General features: G+C 48.0%; 1 protein-coding gene across 2 annotated transcripts in view; it reads left to right on the top strand.

Moving 5' to 3' along the window:
- The window catches only part of VCL (vinculin), a 112,962-nt gene that overhangs the window by 95,814 nt on the left and 2,019 nt on the right, over positions 1–15,129 (top strand). The window contains exons 14-21 of one of the 2 annotated variants that reach the window (XM_079794323.1): positions 602–751; positions 2,602–2,710; positions 3,821–4,123; positions 5,288–5,412; positions 6,886–7,071; positions 9,996–10,199; positions 12,287–12,490; positions 12,872–12,976. In XM_079794323.1, the coding sequence (XP_079650449.1) occupies positions 602–751; positions 2,602–2,710; positions 3,821–4,123; positions 5,288–5,412; positions 6,886–7,071; positions 9,996–10,199; positions 12,287–12,490; positions 12,872–12,976 (1,386 nt within the window). The remainder of the gene's footprint in view (positions 1–601; positions 752–2,601; positions 2,711–3,820; positions 4,124–5,287; positions 5,413–6,885; positions 7,072–9,995; positions 10,200–12,286; positions 12,491–12,871; positions 12,977–15,129) is intronic. The other variant, XM_079794322.1, reaches the window with a different exon arrangement.

Genomic DNA, 15,129 nt, shown 5'->3' with positions numbered 1-15,129 from the left:
TGACTTTTTTTAAAATGTGAGAGCTGAAAGAACAATTCGGGAGATTGTTTTGCACTTGGGATAATAAAAGCCAGCGTCCTTACCCCTGGGTCAGGCCTGATTGTGAGCCAGCTATCGTTTTTCCTGTGGAGGTCAGGGCAGAGTTTTTACAACATTAATGGTAACTGATCTGGGAGGGATGCTGGCCTGAGGCGCTGGAGCTCGGTTTAAGACTCTGTGGATCTTCTTGCCTTTGAATATACCCAGCAACCTGCCCTGGAGCCTGGAGTGGGCTTGTCTGTCCTCTTCGAACTAGGATAAGCCTTTTGAGAACCGGGGATTGTTTAAATCTTTACATTCTGTGAACCCCTTATTACAGACGACACAGCCAAATGTTCTGTTTGTACTTGGTAAGCACTGGTTGAACTGGAATTCACGGGTGTGTGATGTAGCAAGGCCAGGACTTGGCGATGACTATCGTGTTGCTCACTAGGGTGTGATGTCATCTCTGAAGTCTTTGCTCGAGTAGTTGCTGCCGCTACTTAAGGAGAGACTCTTTCTTAGGCTGCCAGACCCATTTTATTTAAATAAATTTTCTTCATGTCTTTGTTTATTCCTCAAGGTGTTTGACGAGAGGGCAGCTAACTTTGAGAACCATTCAGGAAGGCTTGGTGCCACGGCTGAGAAGGCAGCTGCTGTTGGAACTGCTAATAAGTCAGCGGTGGAAGGCATTCAGGCTTCAGTGAAGACAGCCCGGGAACTCACGCCCCAGGTTGAGTTTTGCTCACTTTTCATCATTTCAGTCTCACCTCACAGTACTCAGAAATGAAGGTTAATTACAGGACAGTTTCCTTACATTTTGAGCCCTTACTGTAAAATGTTATGAAGAAAACACATACCCACAATATCAAAATTGTTTTTGTATTGTTTGAATTTTTTACAATGATAATAGATTACTTTGGAAAGTAGAAAATATTAATAAAGGCCCCCTCCCCCTTTCCCTACACACACTCATTGACATTTAAGGAAATATGCAGATAATCTTGGGAGCTTACTTTGTTTTGATTTTAGAGCTTATGCCTTTTCTCATATCCCTTGGAGGGATTAAAAAACAACAACACATTTGTATCCATAACTTGTTTTCTTTTTTCTATTTAATCATATAACCAAGATATAGCTAGTATGCTGTAAGCAGTATACTGGACGAGTGAGAGCAAAAGAAAACAAATTGGACAGGAATTAAAGTTCTGACAGGTAATCGGTGTTCTTAAAAATATCAGTTCAGCATCATTTAGTGTGATGTTTGTGTATTTTTCCTTCTAAGCAAATTATAGAAAACTCATTACTAGTTTTTCATTCGTTTACTCAGCAGATACTTGCTGAGTGCCTCTGATGCATTAGGAGCTGGGCTGGGCTTTGGTGGGAACTTACAGGGAGAAACAGGGAAATGAGCCTGTCTTTTCATCGTGCAACTTTTGCCCAAATGGCATGTTAACAAGTTTCAGTCTCTTGAAAAGTCACACTTCTCCAACTTTTAAAAAACCTTCCATAAAATATGAAAGTCTAATTTTCTTTAAAAACTTCCATGAGATATGGAATAAAAAGCATAATAGGTTTTCTGTATAAAAATAAGATTTCTAAAAAAGAGAAACAGAAAACTAGACTTAAGACACCAACTGTGGACTTTGGAGCAAGGACTTTGGAGACAGATCTGGACGTGGAATCTTCTGTGACCTTGAGTTTCCTCATCTGGAAAGTGAAGAGAATTCCTTCCTAATGGGTTGTCCTGAGGGTTAAGAGGATGAGTGTGCAGCCTGTAACTTACCGCACGCTCAGTAGACGTTAGTCCCTTCCCCCAGTGCCATCAGTGACTACGTGGGAGCTCTTGAGCCAGTCACTTAAGTTTTCTGAGTCCTGACATTTGCAACTATAAAATGAGAAAGTACCTGGTTGTGAGGATTTAGTAAGATAATAGTTGTGAAAGCACTTTGTTAACTGTAGACAGTTTTTGCAAATATTCATTTAATGAGTTTTGAGTAGTGTGTAGTATCTTTTTCTTTTAAAAAAATGCTTTTATTTATTTACAATGTTGTTTTTTTTAATGGGTTTTTAGAAAGAGAGGAAGAGAGAGGGAGATAGAAACATCGATGAAAGAGAAACATCAACATCAACTGGTTGCCTCTGCATGCCCCCTGTTGGGGATTGAGCATGAAACCCAGGCATGTGCCCTGCCCAGGAATCGAACCAGTTACCTCTGGGTGCATGGGTCAAGGCTCAACGACTGAGCCACGGTGGCTGGGCAGTATCTTTTTCAATGGTGCTGTTGAAGATGAAGATTTGACACCAAGGGCTTAATAGCACTTTTGTGTATATTCTGAGGTATCAACTGAACACCCATTTACTTTGTCATTTTTTAAATTTCTTAAAATCAGGCTGTGACCGGAAAACCTTTTGCCTGGGGAGCTATTTGTAAGACCAAACCTAATGTGTTCAGTCTGAAGAGACCTCCCGATTTTTGGCTTTATAGTGCCACCTGCAGGGAGAGAGGAGAAGGCTTCGCTGCGGGCTCCTATTGGAGCCGAAGGGTGCTCTGGTGTTTAAAGGTGGTTTTGTCATTGCCAGGTCGTCTCCGCTGCTCGCATCCTACTCAGGAATCCCGGAAACCAAGCTGCTTACGAACATTTTGAGACCATGAAGAACCAGTGGATCGATAATGTTGAGAAAATGACAGGTAGAGTTGTGTGCAGAGTCCTTGTCTAATCCATGGAGCGAGTCCTGAGAAACCTGAGCAGGACCGGTTGTGTTTCTCAGCTGTAATTGGATGAAGGGACGGTCATGTGCTCGACAGTGTACTTGGCCCTGATTAAGGCTGCGCAGCGGCGGCTTCTCATTCAAGCCTTGCAACTTTGTCTGAAGAGAGACTCTTTGAGTCCCTTTTATTTTCATGCCGCCCTCCCGGTGTGATGTTTATTGTTACAGCTCCTATCTTCCCTTTGAATAGTGTCTTTGCTCAGTCTGAGCCAGAGTTTGGTTTCAGAGGCCGGGAGGCGGTGTTTGTGGATACAGTAAGTGTCCCTGTCATTTTCAGTGGGTTCACATTTCAAGGAACCACAATAGCTACCATTTAATACAACTTGTCTCAGAGTTTCCTCCAACTTATCAACTACGTCGTTTAAAAAAAAAAGAAAAGAAAAGAAGACAGCAGCACCTACAGACCTGTGCCTGTGCGGTGGAAGTGGCACCTCGGAGTCTTCTTCACTCAGTGGAGGGAGGGATAGGAGAGGAGGGAAGAGACGGATGTAGGCTCCCTGCCGCCCTGCAGAGCCTGCTGTGACGGGGTCCGGGCCCGTAGCAGCCAGAGATGAAAGTGGAGCTGCTGAGGTGCCTAAAGAGAGGTAACAGACACGAGAAGCAGGCTGCGAGGGTTATTGGAGTCCTCCCGTGGCTCAGCTGGGCCACTCCACGCTGCCAACAAGCAACAGATGGCTGGGGAGTAAGATGGGAGGGAGAAAATGTTAGTAACAGATAATGTGGCGAAGGTTTCCAACGCAATCCTTGTTTCCTCCCGAAGCCGTCGCAGTTCTGCTTGTCTGTGGTAGACAGGAGGCAGCCAGTGACCACTGTTGTGTGAATGCCGTGAGTCTGGGTGGCCTCCCGGGCCACATCTCCGTGTTTTTTACTGTGGTATTCACCTGGAAGCTCTGGATTGTGTAAGAAGGACTTTGAGCTGAAGGAGAGGATTCTGGGTATTGTGCTTTCACATAAGAAACTTGGACAACAGGGTTTTGGAGTCTCAGTTCTTCAAAATAGAAACTAAATTGCATTTCTGTTCTCCTGACAGGGCTGGTGGACGAAGCCATCGATACCAAATCTCTGTTGGATGCTTCCGAAGAAGCCATTAAAAAAGACCTGGACAAGTGCAAAGTGGCCATGGCCAACATTCAGCCTCAGATGCTGGTCGCTGGGGCAACCAGCATTGCTCGCCGGGCCAACAGGATCCTGCTGGTGGCGAAGAGGGAGGTGGAGAACTCTGAGGACCCCAAGTTCCGGGAGGCTGTGAAAGCCGCCTCCGATGAACTGAGCAAAACCATCTCCCCGATGGTGATGGACGCAAAAGCTGTGGCTGGAAACATTTCTGACCCCGGTAAGCAGGGTGCGGTGTGTTCACTCAGCTGAGAGGTTAGTCGGGAAGCTGACAGGTGGTGAGAGGATTGGGAACCCCACTGCCATCACATACAAATTTGGGGAGCAACACGTACAGATTCTTAGTTTGAGAATGCTGGACTAATCCCTTCCTGTCTACAATAATACTGGACAGGATACTTTCTGCAATATTGCTAGTTTTTCTGTAAGCTAGTTTCTCTGGACCAACTTCTCTGCACTTGATAGTGTTGCCTGACTAACATAGCGCCTGGCCCTGTTTAGTCATTATTTTGGAAATTTCTCAAAAGATACGTGATCACCAATCTACCAACTGTTTAGCTTATGTAACTGGCATCATTTCTCTTCTGCTTTTCTTAAAGTGCTTTTTTCTCTGTAAAATGTTCTCTATTTCTGTCAAATCTGGAGGGCTTACTTTGTTTGTCCTTTGGTTCTCCTGGTTCTACACTAAAAAGAATAGGGGTTTTCTTTCATTGAATTATATCATATTTTCATCACTCCTACTAAAGGTGTTACCACTCCTTTGCTTGGAAACATCTGAATTCCTTTCTGTTCCGAGCATCCAATGTTTCCATCTTTGTCTGAGTAGAACGTAGTCATCCCTAGCCCAGGCCGAATCCTGCCTGCATCCTCAACCCAACGTCACTACGGACATACGGTTTCCTGAGGGAGTTTCTAATAGTTTGAGTAGATTCCTGAATTCCAGGTAACCGGACACAGTGAGTAGTAGCAGCTCAACATAGGGGTTAACCGGCCGAGTGCCAAGTGCAGCACAGGAGCAGGGAGAAAGGTGAGAAGTGCTGCTGGGAATGTATGCTCAGTCGGACACTGTTATCTCCCCTGTCTGAGCGGGGCAGACTTATCTCCTAAGAGAAGTGACGAACGCCAGCTGAGCCCAGGGTTCACGCCCAGGAATGCCCTGAGTGCTTGTTCGCTGTACAGGCAAGAAGGCGTCCTGAGCTCTCCAGGGCTGGGAGGCCCAGGGCGGCCGCCTTGCTTCACCTCCCTTCCCCTCAGTCACCGCCTGCAGGGCGTACTGGCAGCCTGACATCCAGCTTTTGTTCAGGGAAACCAGTTCTGCTGCTGGACAGACAGTGCTCCCGGGCACTGACCTGCGCAGCTGAGCGTGAGGGCGTTTTGTGTTTAGGCCTGCAGAAGAGCTTCCTGGACTCGGGATATCGGATCCTGGGAGCCGTGGCCAAGGTCAGAGAAGCCTTCCAACCCCAGGAGCCTGACTTCCCACCTCCTCCGCCAGACCTTGAGCAGCTCCGAGTAAGTTACCTCAGAGATGGGAGGGTTGAGCAGTCGGGTGTGGGGTGCAGCAAGAGAAAGGCAGGTTGTGTTCTGGAGTCTCAGTCACCAGGGGCCTTTGTTTAGCCTTTGCTTGAATCTTAGAGGCACCACTTGATTTTCACTCCTAAATCTAGCGGAGTCCTAACCCAGAGCTCCTGCCTGGTGTGCGCGGGTGGGCGGGACTCTGGGAGTTGGCCTGCTGCGATGGGGAGTGACGGGGAGTCACGGGAGCCCAGGGGCTGGCTTGGTAAGTGTGGATGTGATGAGTGGGGAGTTTGTGGGGCCAGTTAGTGGGGTGGGGAAATAGTCTGCACCGCTTGTGGTGAGGTTTTAGGAGTTCCCAGTTGATAATGGCAAAACTGAGGTGGTTACAATCTTATGTAGGTTCTTCTTGCCTGTACTTGACATTTTTAGTAACAAAAGCAATACAATCCTTTTATTATTAAAAAGGTTTGACTCTCCCCCAACTATAATTTAAAATCTTTTGATGTCTCCCAAAGTACAATGAATTTATTCTTCTATAGGTAAATGGTTGAGGAGGAGGTTAGCTGGGCATTATCTTGTAGATACAAATTCTAAAATCAGAAATAGTGACTATTTTTAGACATTTACTCTGATATTGTATTGAAAATAGCTTGACTTTGGGAATAGCTTATCAAGGCATTAATTTGATTTACTCTCCCATAGTTAATGTCAGTAAAAGGTGTAATTTTCTAAGTTGGCTGAGGACAAAATTGGGGCACTGGGCCCATAGGTAAGGAACCATGCTTCCCTGGTCTCCAGTGCTTCCTTTATTCCTGCCAGCTGGGCTGTCGGTGGGTGGTTAGGGCCAGGGATGGCTATTCTGGGATGGCTTTTTTTATTTTTATTTTTTATTAATTTCAGAGAGAAAGGGAGAGGGAGAGAGATAGAAACATCAATGATGAGAGAGAATCATTGATCAGCTGCCTCCTGCACGCCCCCTACTGGGGATCAAGCCCACAACCTGGGCATGTGCCCTGATTGGGAATGGAACTGTGATCTCCTGGTTCCAAGGTTGATGCTCAACCACTGAGCCATACCGGCTGGGCTGGGATGGCTTCTTATGTGATCTGTAGAGCCATGACATTTAGAATCAAGAGGTCATTTGGTCTAGCTGCCCCTCATTATCCAAGGAGAAGTTACTTGCCTATGCAGCTTCCCCTCAACCAGCTCTTAGATCTTCCTTGAGAATCCTAAGTCTGATAGTGCTGTGCACACCTCCCTGGGATATGTCCAAAACAGTAGCTGCTAGCTTTTTGTGGAGGAAAAAGAAAGAAAATGAAAGCAGGTGGTCACTGTGCTCAGTGTGGGTGGTCTTATGTGGAATGCATGTGGGTGGCTTTTCTGGGGTTGCTTTTTAGAGGAAAGGAAAGAATTCTAGGGGGGAGTAGTTCCTGGGGCTTTGCTTACAGCCTGGTAATTCTTTCTTAGCTGACAGATGAGTTTGCTCCTCCCAAACCACCCCTGCCTGAGGGGGAGGTCCCGCCGCCCAGGCCCCCACCACCAGAGGAGAAGGATGAAGAGTTCCCCGAGCAGAAAGCCGGGGAGGTGATTAACCAGCCAATGATGATGGCTGCCAGGCAGCTCCATGATGAAGCTCGCAAATGGTCCAGCAAGGTAAGTAGTGAGGCTTTTCTTGTGGAGAAAGGGTGAAGAACCGAGCACAACACCCAGAAGAGAGTCTGTTTGGAAAGTCGCCCCCCTCTGTTTTGGTTCCTGTTGTTGATCCTCTTCTTCACCGTGCTTTAGTGAGACGTTCCTGGTGCTTGACGGTCTCTCCTTCCAGCAGCACAAGTGAGAGCGGGGATGCCTGTGGTTGAGAAGACAGTTCTGTGCATTAGGGTGTCAGGTGCCTCACCCTGGGTATATGGCGTCTTTTAAAAATTGCTTTTCTTTCCTGGGATTGTTGTAGATGCTCTTGCTAATTATCATCTCTCCAAACATGAAACTGTCTCCTGTGGGCTCTGCTACAGCTGGATGCAATGTTGACATTTTCCCTGTCTTTTCATAGAAGCAAGTAGATTGTGTCTTAAGAGCCATGTCCCTTTCTCAGAATCCTCTCACCCCTCAACTCAAGACAGCTCCGGGCTAATTCTGCTCAACAAACACGAAAGTGTACATATTAATGTGGTTGGTGGAAATGTGGATGTTACAGCAGTCAGGCCCCGTGAATAACTCAGGCCTCTTTCCCCCTAAGTGATGGAAACTGAGTGGTAGCTTTTCTAGATAAGAGCTAAACATTTTAACCTTGCAGGGAAACGTTGTCCTAACTCAGTTCTTAACTCTCCCTAATATGACCCTTGATCTTTATTCCACCATCCATTTGCCTTGTTCTTTTCTCACCCTCAGCCGGCTCAAGTTCTCGTACTGAACGTCGTTCCCCAGGGTCGACATGCAGCTGATCTTGGTTTTTTTTTCAGGCTGTTTTTTTTTAACTCTATATTTTTCTGAACTGTTAGCTCTGAGCCCAGGTTCTAAGAAGGAATGACCTTGCTGGTGTTGGACCTGGCCGGTGGCATTATTTGTAATTGTATCTCTGCATCTGGGGCGTGCACACCCCTGGGACCACTCACGGGGTGTCAGTGCACGTGGGGGCGGGGGGGGGGGGTGGTGGAGCGACAATGAAGGTTGATTTTACTCAAAGCTTTTAAAGCGAATTTAAATTACATTGCATTAAACCCAGATACATTGTGCAACAGAACACAAAGTATGCATGAATTGTAAAGATGAAGATAAAACTTGGGGGCAAATAGCATTGGCTGTCACATGTACTGTGCTTTGCCAATTGTGGCCAGAAGTCCTTAGGTCTGGCTGTCTCCGCAGGTTTGGAGCATCTGGAGATGGCTGGCTTTGAGCTATGTGAAATCAGGAGCTGCTTGAACCATGTGTGTTTGGGGTGGTGGTATGTTTGTGTGCCTTTATCTGTGTTTGTTCACTTTGGGACTCTAAGCTCAGAGCAATGAGCTGGCCTGTCCTCTAAGGCATGGGGATGGATGCTGGTGGAGACCGAGTTTAGGTGACAGGATTTAGATGGTACCTGAGTCCACGTTTGCCCTGAATCCTCCAACTTTGTCATCACCTATGAGACAGGTTTCCTGTGCAGGATAAGACCTTTAGGAGTGATAGCAACCCCACATAAAACTCCACACAGACTCCTTCTTTCTCTTGTGAGAGATGTTTGATGCAATGAATCCGTGCTCACTGTTTTACATATCAGTGGTTCTGCTTGGTTGAGGCAATTCCTTTTCTTCCTCCCAGCCTATTGTGAGCATAGGATCTTTCAGACCCCTCCCCTGGCCCTTCAGAATCCCTGTCCCTGGTAGGAAATTCATCCTCTCCCCGTCCTGGCTTCTGTTCTCTCGTGGGCACCAATGGTGGGCTCCTCTGAGCTCAGCCTGGGTCAGTCTTCAGGTCCATGTATTGTCTTACCTGTGAAATATGTAAATTGAGTGTGGAGTGAGTGAGAAGCCTATCTAGCAACAGGAGAGAGAGAGGCTGTACCCAAAGACCAGCTCTCTGAGTCAGGGCCAGCGGTGCACGCATGTGGGATTGTGGGAGCATTGCCTCTGAAGGCCTCGAGGAGAGAGAGAGCTGGTCTGAAGGGCGGGCTTTCCCTGTGATGGAAGGCTGGACCAGGTGTCTCTGGACAGTAGGGAACTTGATGAGTCCTTTTCACTCACCACTATGTTTGTTTTCTTGCCTCTTTCCTGGCTTGCTATCCATTGCCTCCAATGTATAATTTTTTTTAAAAAAATGTTTTTATTGCTTTTTAGAGAGAGAAGAAGGGAGAGGGATATAAAGATAGAAAAATCAATGAGATAGAAACATCATTGATCGGCTGCCTCCTGCACGCCCCCTACTGGGGATGGTGCCCGCAACCCAGGCATGTACTACCAGGGACAGGGAATCGAACCAGCAGCTTCTTGGTTCATGGGTTGATGCTTAACCACTGAGCCACACAGGCCAGGCTGATGTATCACTTTTAATTCTGGGATTTTTACCTCCTGAAGGAAATATTAATTCACATCCAGCAGCTGCAGAGCTGATCCCAGTCACTTCCTGTGTCCTGGAAGATGTACAACATCAACCACACGGCCAGCAGGGTGTTCACTTCACTCTGCTCAAAGCCAGTCGTGTGACTGAATTTACTTTTTCTCTCTGGATTCTTTTTAAAAGCAATGAGCTATTGTTTAGTTGTTAGGTTCCCCGAAAATATTGTGACTTGAGAATTATTCTTGGAAAGTTTAATGTCAGTAGTAAGTGTATAAAAAAGGGATGCGACTTGCTTTCGTAGTGTAACTATTTCCCTGGAAACCCTTTGCCACTGGTGTGAGTCTCCTTCCTTCACTCATGTGAACAGGGGGCTTGGCCTGGTGCTGGAGGCAGGGATTCCCCTTCCGCGGAGCGTGGTTCACCCGGCTCCTGTAGAACATGCCGTTTCCGCAAGCTTTGGTTACTAAACCAGCAGCAGCCAGCTCCCCAAGTCCTGCTGCTCTTACTAACACTGTCCCTGTTTCTCATCCTTCCTGCCATCGACAAAGCCGGGTCCCCCAGCCGCTGAGGTAGGTATAGGTGTTGTAGCTGAGGCAGACGCGGCTGATGCTGTTGGGTTCCTTGTCCCCCCTGACATGGAAGACGATTATGAACCTGAGCTGCTGTTAATGCCATCCAATCAGCCGGTCAACCAGCCCATTCTGGCCGCGGCTCAGTCATTGCATCGGGAAGCTACCAAGTGGTCTAGTAAGGTACTGGTTAGCACCCCCAGTTGGGGCTGCTCCCTATGCATCCGGCCATGTGCAGCCTTGACACATTGCATCACTCGTGATCTGTGCGGGTCCTGTGAGTCTGGGCAGGGCCAGCATCTGTCTGTCTGCACCTTGTTGTTAGGACTGGCTTCACAAGTTTGATAGGTCTGCTAATGCCAGGTCAAGGGGCTTGCATTTATGTCTGAGGGCAAGAGAGAGCTGGGGTCACTTTTTGAAAGGATTTCTTTTTTTTTTTTTTTTTTTTTTTTACCAACCTCGTGGCCACTATGGGAAGCTTATAGCCCTTGGGCAGCCATGGATGCGCCTCTCAATGACCTGCAGGTCAGGAACCATTGTAGACCATGAAGAGGTCACCTGGCCTGACGGTTGAGCTTTGCATGTCTCCCCCTCCCCCCACTGACCTCTCCCTGATGCACTGGTGGCTCGGCAGAGCTGGTCACGGTGAGAAGCAGCTTCATTATGGCAGCTCCCTGGGAGGGCTGCTTGCTGCCCTGCACTTGGCTGAGTGGCCGCTCTGGCCTTAATGGAACCCACAGGGAAAGGGGCTTGTTGACCGCTTGACCAGGTTTCAGTGGGAGGGGCTGGAGTGGGAACAGAGGGCGCTCAAGGCTGCAGGACCGGCAGCAGCAGAGCTTTGGCCTTGGAGACTGAGCCAAAGCTACTGTGAGGTGTGGGGTGGGGGCGATCTCTTTTTCTCTCCTTGAAGGTGGCATGTTGCAAGAAAGGGTTTGAAGAGTAATGGGTAATAACTAACCCTGGCACTGCACTGTCTTCTAACAAGGTCATGAAGTCTTAGAATGACCCCAGGTCTGCACGGGAAGAGGTGGGCCCAGGCGGCCTTGTCTAACACCTTGTTCTCAACTTCACATACCCGTGTTCCCGGCCTCAAGTACTGCCTGAGATGTCACACACCCAGCATCCGTGCTCCGCCGCGCCGCGGTGCCTGTGCGGTCCGGCGCAGAGCGCTGCCTGCCTGGTTTGTGTGTGCCTCGCTGCAGCGTGTAAGATGGAAAAGCGTGAGGGGAAAAATGAGTAGGGCCTGGCCTTTTGGGTAGTTTGAACAATGCAGTTGTTATTTTTGGTTGTTATTGGCCAAAAGAGAGCCTTTTGAGGACACATAAAATAAATTGGTTACACATTTCTTTATTGACCCGTAAGGGTTTGAATGAACCAAAATGCCAAATCTGAGATAAACTGCTGTTAGTTGGAATGGGGGTTCCATTTACAGCTCGACTCATGATTTTATTTTCCTGATGACTCCTACAGCATCTTCTTCGCTGAAGTTTTCTTTAGTTGCAGCCACCTATCTGAGGGGATGGAAGAATTGATTATTGGCCTTTCTTAAATTGAAATTAAAACAATATGTTCCCGTAGGCCAGTGGTCGGCAAACTGCGGCTCGTGAGCCGCAGTTTGCCGCTCTGTTGACTAATGAGTTTGCCGACCACTGCCTTAGGCTAACATGGCAAACAAGAGGTAGTAGAGGGAGGGTAGGAGAGTCTAGGTCACAAAATACATCTTTTTTCTTCGTGGCCGATAATGGTTCTGGGTTTTAAATTCTGGTTTGGCAGCGACGCCCTTGGCTGCTCTTTGTAATGGGCGAGGATGAAGAGGATGAGTTCAGCATCTGGAACGGCTCCTCTGTATTTTTCCCCTCAGGCCAGTTCTACTGCTTCTCTCAGTGGAAAGGGAATGCCTGTTTAACCAACCTCGTGTCCCGTCCCCATTTCATTGACATGATTAACCTGGAGATGCTGAAGTGCTTGTCTAGTGCTATGCCTGGGGCGCACACGGGGCCCTTTCAGACTAATTCCCAGTTCTTCCCTTTTCAGCCAGGTGATCTCTCTCCCACTCTCTCAAGAGTGCTAGGGTGAGTGCCCTGGCTTGCTCTCCTCTGTCTCTACTGTGCTGTCCATGCCCCTTGCGAACAGTCTCTTTATCCTCTTCTCACCTTCCAGAGGACTGCTGGAGCAGCAGGCTCCCTTCTCTCCTCTCCGTGCTCCTACTTCCTTCCCTCGTGTGGCCAGAGTGTGGGCTGAGCTCACCCTGTATATTTGCCTCTCTCTAGGGCAATGACATCATTGCAGCAGCCAAGCGCATGGCTCTGCTGATGGCTGAGATGTCTCGACTGGTAAGAGGGGGCAGTGGTACCAAGCGGGCATTGATCCAATGTGCCAAGGACATCGCCAAGGCCTCAGATGAGGTGACTCGGTTGGCCAAGGAGGTTGCCAAGCAATGCACAGATAAGCGGATTAGAACCAACCTCTTACAGGTACTCAGGAGTGTGTGTGTGTGTGTCTTGGCGTCGGGGTGGTGGGATGTGGGAGGGAGAAAAGCAGGAAAGAGAGAAGTGGGTGAAGAAGGAGGAGGAGGCACGTCAGAGTGAAAAGATGCAGCAGAAAGGGGAAATACACATTTGTGTTTGGGAAAGGCAGATTCAGGGAAGTTTATTTCCTAATCAAATGAAAGAATCTCAATGCTTCCATTTCTGGACAAAGGGACTATACTGACCTTTAGAAGGAAGCTGGGGGAATCCTGCTGCTGATTTATTGAGTGCCTTCTGCATACCAGCCACTGGGAATACAGAGGTGAATAAGTTCTTCCTCAAGGAACTTGCAGGCAAGAACAACACTAACTAAACATTTGTTTTCAGGTGTGTGAGCGAATCCCAACCATAAGCACCCAGCTCAAAATCCTGTCCACAGTGAAGGCCACCATGCTGGGCCGGACCAACATCAGTGACGAGGAGTCTGAGCAGGTACGTGCCGGCTGCTTCTGGCTTCTGGCCAGCAGCGTCTGTGTCACTTCATAGCAATTTAATTCTGCCTTGGAGAGATTTTACCTGCGAATTGAGTCCTCAGTATGTGGGGTGGAGTCTTCACTTCTCTCTGAAGGGCTTCTGTGTTGGAGAGACGCACCAGAAATTTGGAAAGTAAAGTAAAGCTCTTGTGCGGCTTTGGCCATTTTGCAGGTGGGAGATGGAGGCCGAGGAGGGTTCAGCGTCTGGATCCGTTGCAGTGAGGACTGGACTCACTCTTTTCCTCCCTGGCTCTCCTGAGCCGCCAGTGCCTGTCCACGCTGGCCCCACTGTACCCTTCCGGCTGGAGAGAACGTCGCCTCTGGCTCCCTGGGGACAAGCCCCTCAGGGAGGACGCCCAGTGTAGGCTTGTCAGGGACCCCTGCTGACCCTGGGATGACAACTCAGAGGAGGTGCTTTTCTTTGACCGATTGAAATTAAGGATGGCGGGAGGGTTCCCTTCAGCCATGCTTCTTGTTTGTATCTTGGCAACCACTTCTTGGAGTGGTCCTCCTTCCCTGCCCCCAGGGAATGTGGCCCAGATCCTTCAGAAAGCCCTCAGACGAGCGCCCTTTCCTTCCTGTATCTCCTCTCTAGTAGGCTCTGCTGTGAGCCAGATCCCCAGCTCCTTATGGTAGGGAGCACGTATTTTGTTGAACTGCTTAGGCAAACTCACCATACACTGGGTGTGTAGGTGGGACTGAATTAGGCAATGTATAGGGTAGTTTCAAAAATAGCCACAAGCCCTCCCCTTGGGGAACTCACAGACAGCTTTGGAGACTGTCTCTGACCTCTAGACCAGGAGCCGAGGCTAGGGAAACGTCAGATGAGACAGTGCCAGGATTCTGCTTTCTCTACCATGCCTTAATCCCAGCTCTCCCCCGCCCCCTCCCCTCTTCTCCCAACCATGGAACTGGATCTTCACCCCTAGCTTCCATGTACTCTAGGCAGGTGTAGGCACTGGGCTGTTTCCTCTCATGTGGCCTCTTTTGCCCCAAGAAAAGGAAGGTAAAAAACCAGGGAAGGATAAGGCTCAGAATTTCAGACTTACTTAAATAACCAACAAAAATGTATCTTGGGAATATCTACTGGGTTCTATTCAGTAGTCCAATAAAGAAAGATATAGACTGAGCAAGGTAGGAAAACACAGGACTGCAAGCTTATCCTGTTGTGTGGATTGGTTGGCAAGTCTCAGACCGCTCTAGGCCTTAGCCTCTTTGTTGACCAAGTGAAAAGATCAACTCTCAGGAATCGTAGCCTATTTTAGTTATGCCTCTCAGAGCCTACGAACTCTCTGATTGCATGCACAAATTTTGCAGATATGAGCATTTTTCATTAAATTACAGGTTCTGTGGCTCAAAAATAGTTAAGAATTAAAAAAAAAGAATTACGGGCTAATGGATTAATTAGTTCTCTGACTTGCTATGGTAGAGTACCAGTGTGATTGATCCCAGTCCTCTAAGTTTGTTTATGTAGAAGATGTACTTAACTAGATCTTCATGGATTTGTAAGGTGGTTGGTTTGTTCATTTAATTATTTTTTTCATTCATTAATTAAATATTTATGAAATACCTCTTATGTGACAGGCACTGTCCTAACACAGAGGTACAACCATGAGCAAGACTGACACAAATTTCTGCCCTCATGGAACTTAACTTTTAGATAAAACAACCTGGGTAAAACGTGCAGTACATCAGTGATAATGGGTTCCATGGAGAAAAATGAAGAAAGAATTGGAGGATGAGGACTGTTGGGAGTTGGGAAGGTGATTTAAAATAAGGTGAGCAGGGAAAGCCTCACTAGGGTGACAATCGAGTGGCGTGTGAAGAAGCTGAAGGTGAGCCGTGGGAGACCTGGAAGAGCATTTCAGGTGGAGGGCACCGCTGGAGGCGGGAGCTTGTTGGAAGATCAGGAAGGAGTATACACTAGAGGCCTTTGGAGGGTAGCGTGCACAGTGATGGGCCAGTTTTGGGGTCTTTTGGGTGATCCAGCTAAACCACCAGTGATGTGACAAGGACGGGGCATGCCAGGAGCAGGTCAGGGAAACGGCAGTCCACTCCTGGCTTACGCCGGTCCGGAGGCAGGGCTGCTGCGTCAGGCACTGAGTGATGGAG

Source organism: Cnephaeus nilssonii, assembly GCF_951640355.1.
Source record: "Cnephaeus nilssonii genome assembly, chromosome: 16".
Taxonomy (NCBI): Eukaryota; Metazoa; Chordata; class Mammalia; order Chiroptera; family Vespertilionidae; genus Cnephaeus; species Cnephaeus nilssonii.
This window is presented reverse-complemented; position numbering and strand designations above follow the sequence as displayed.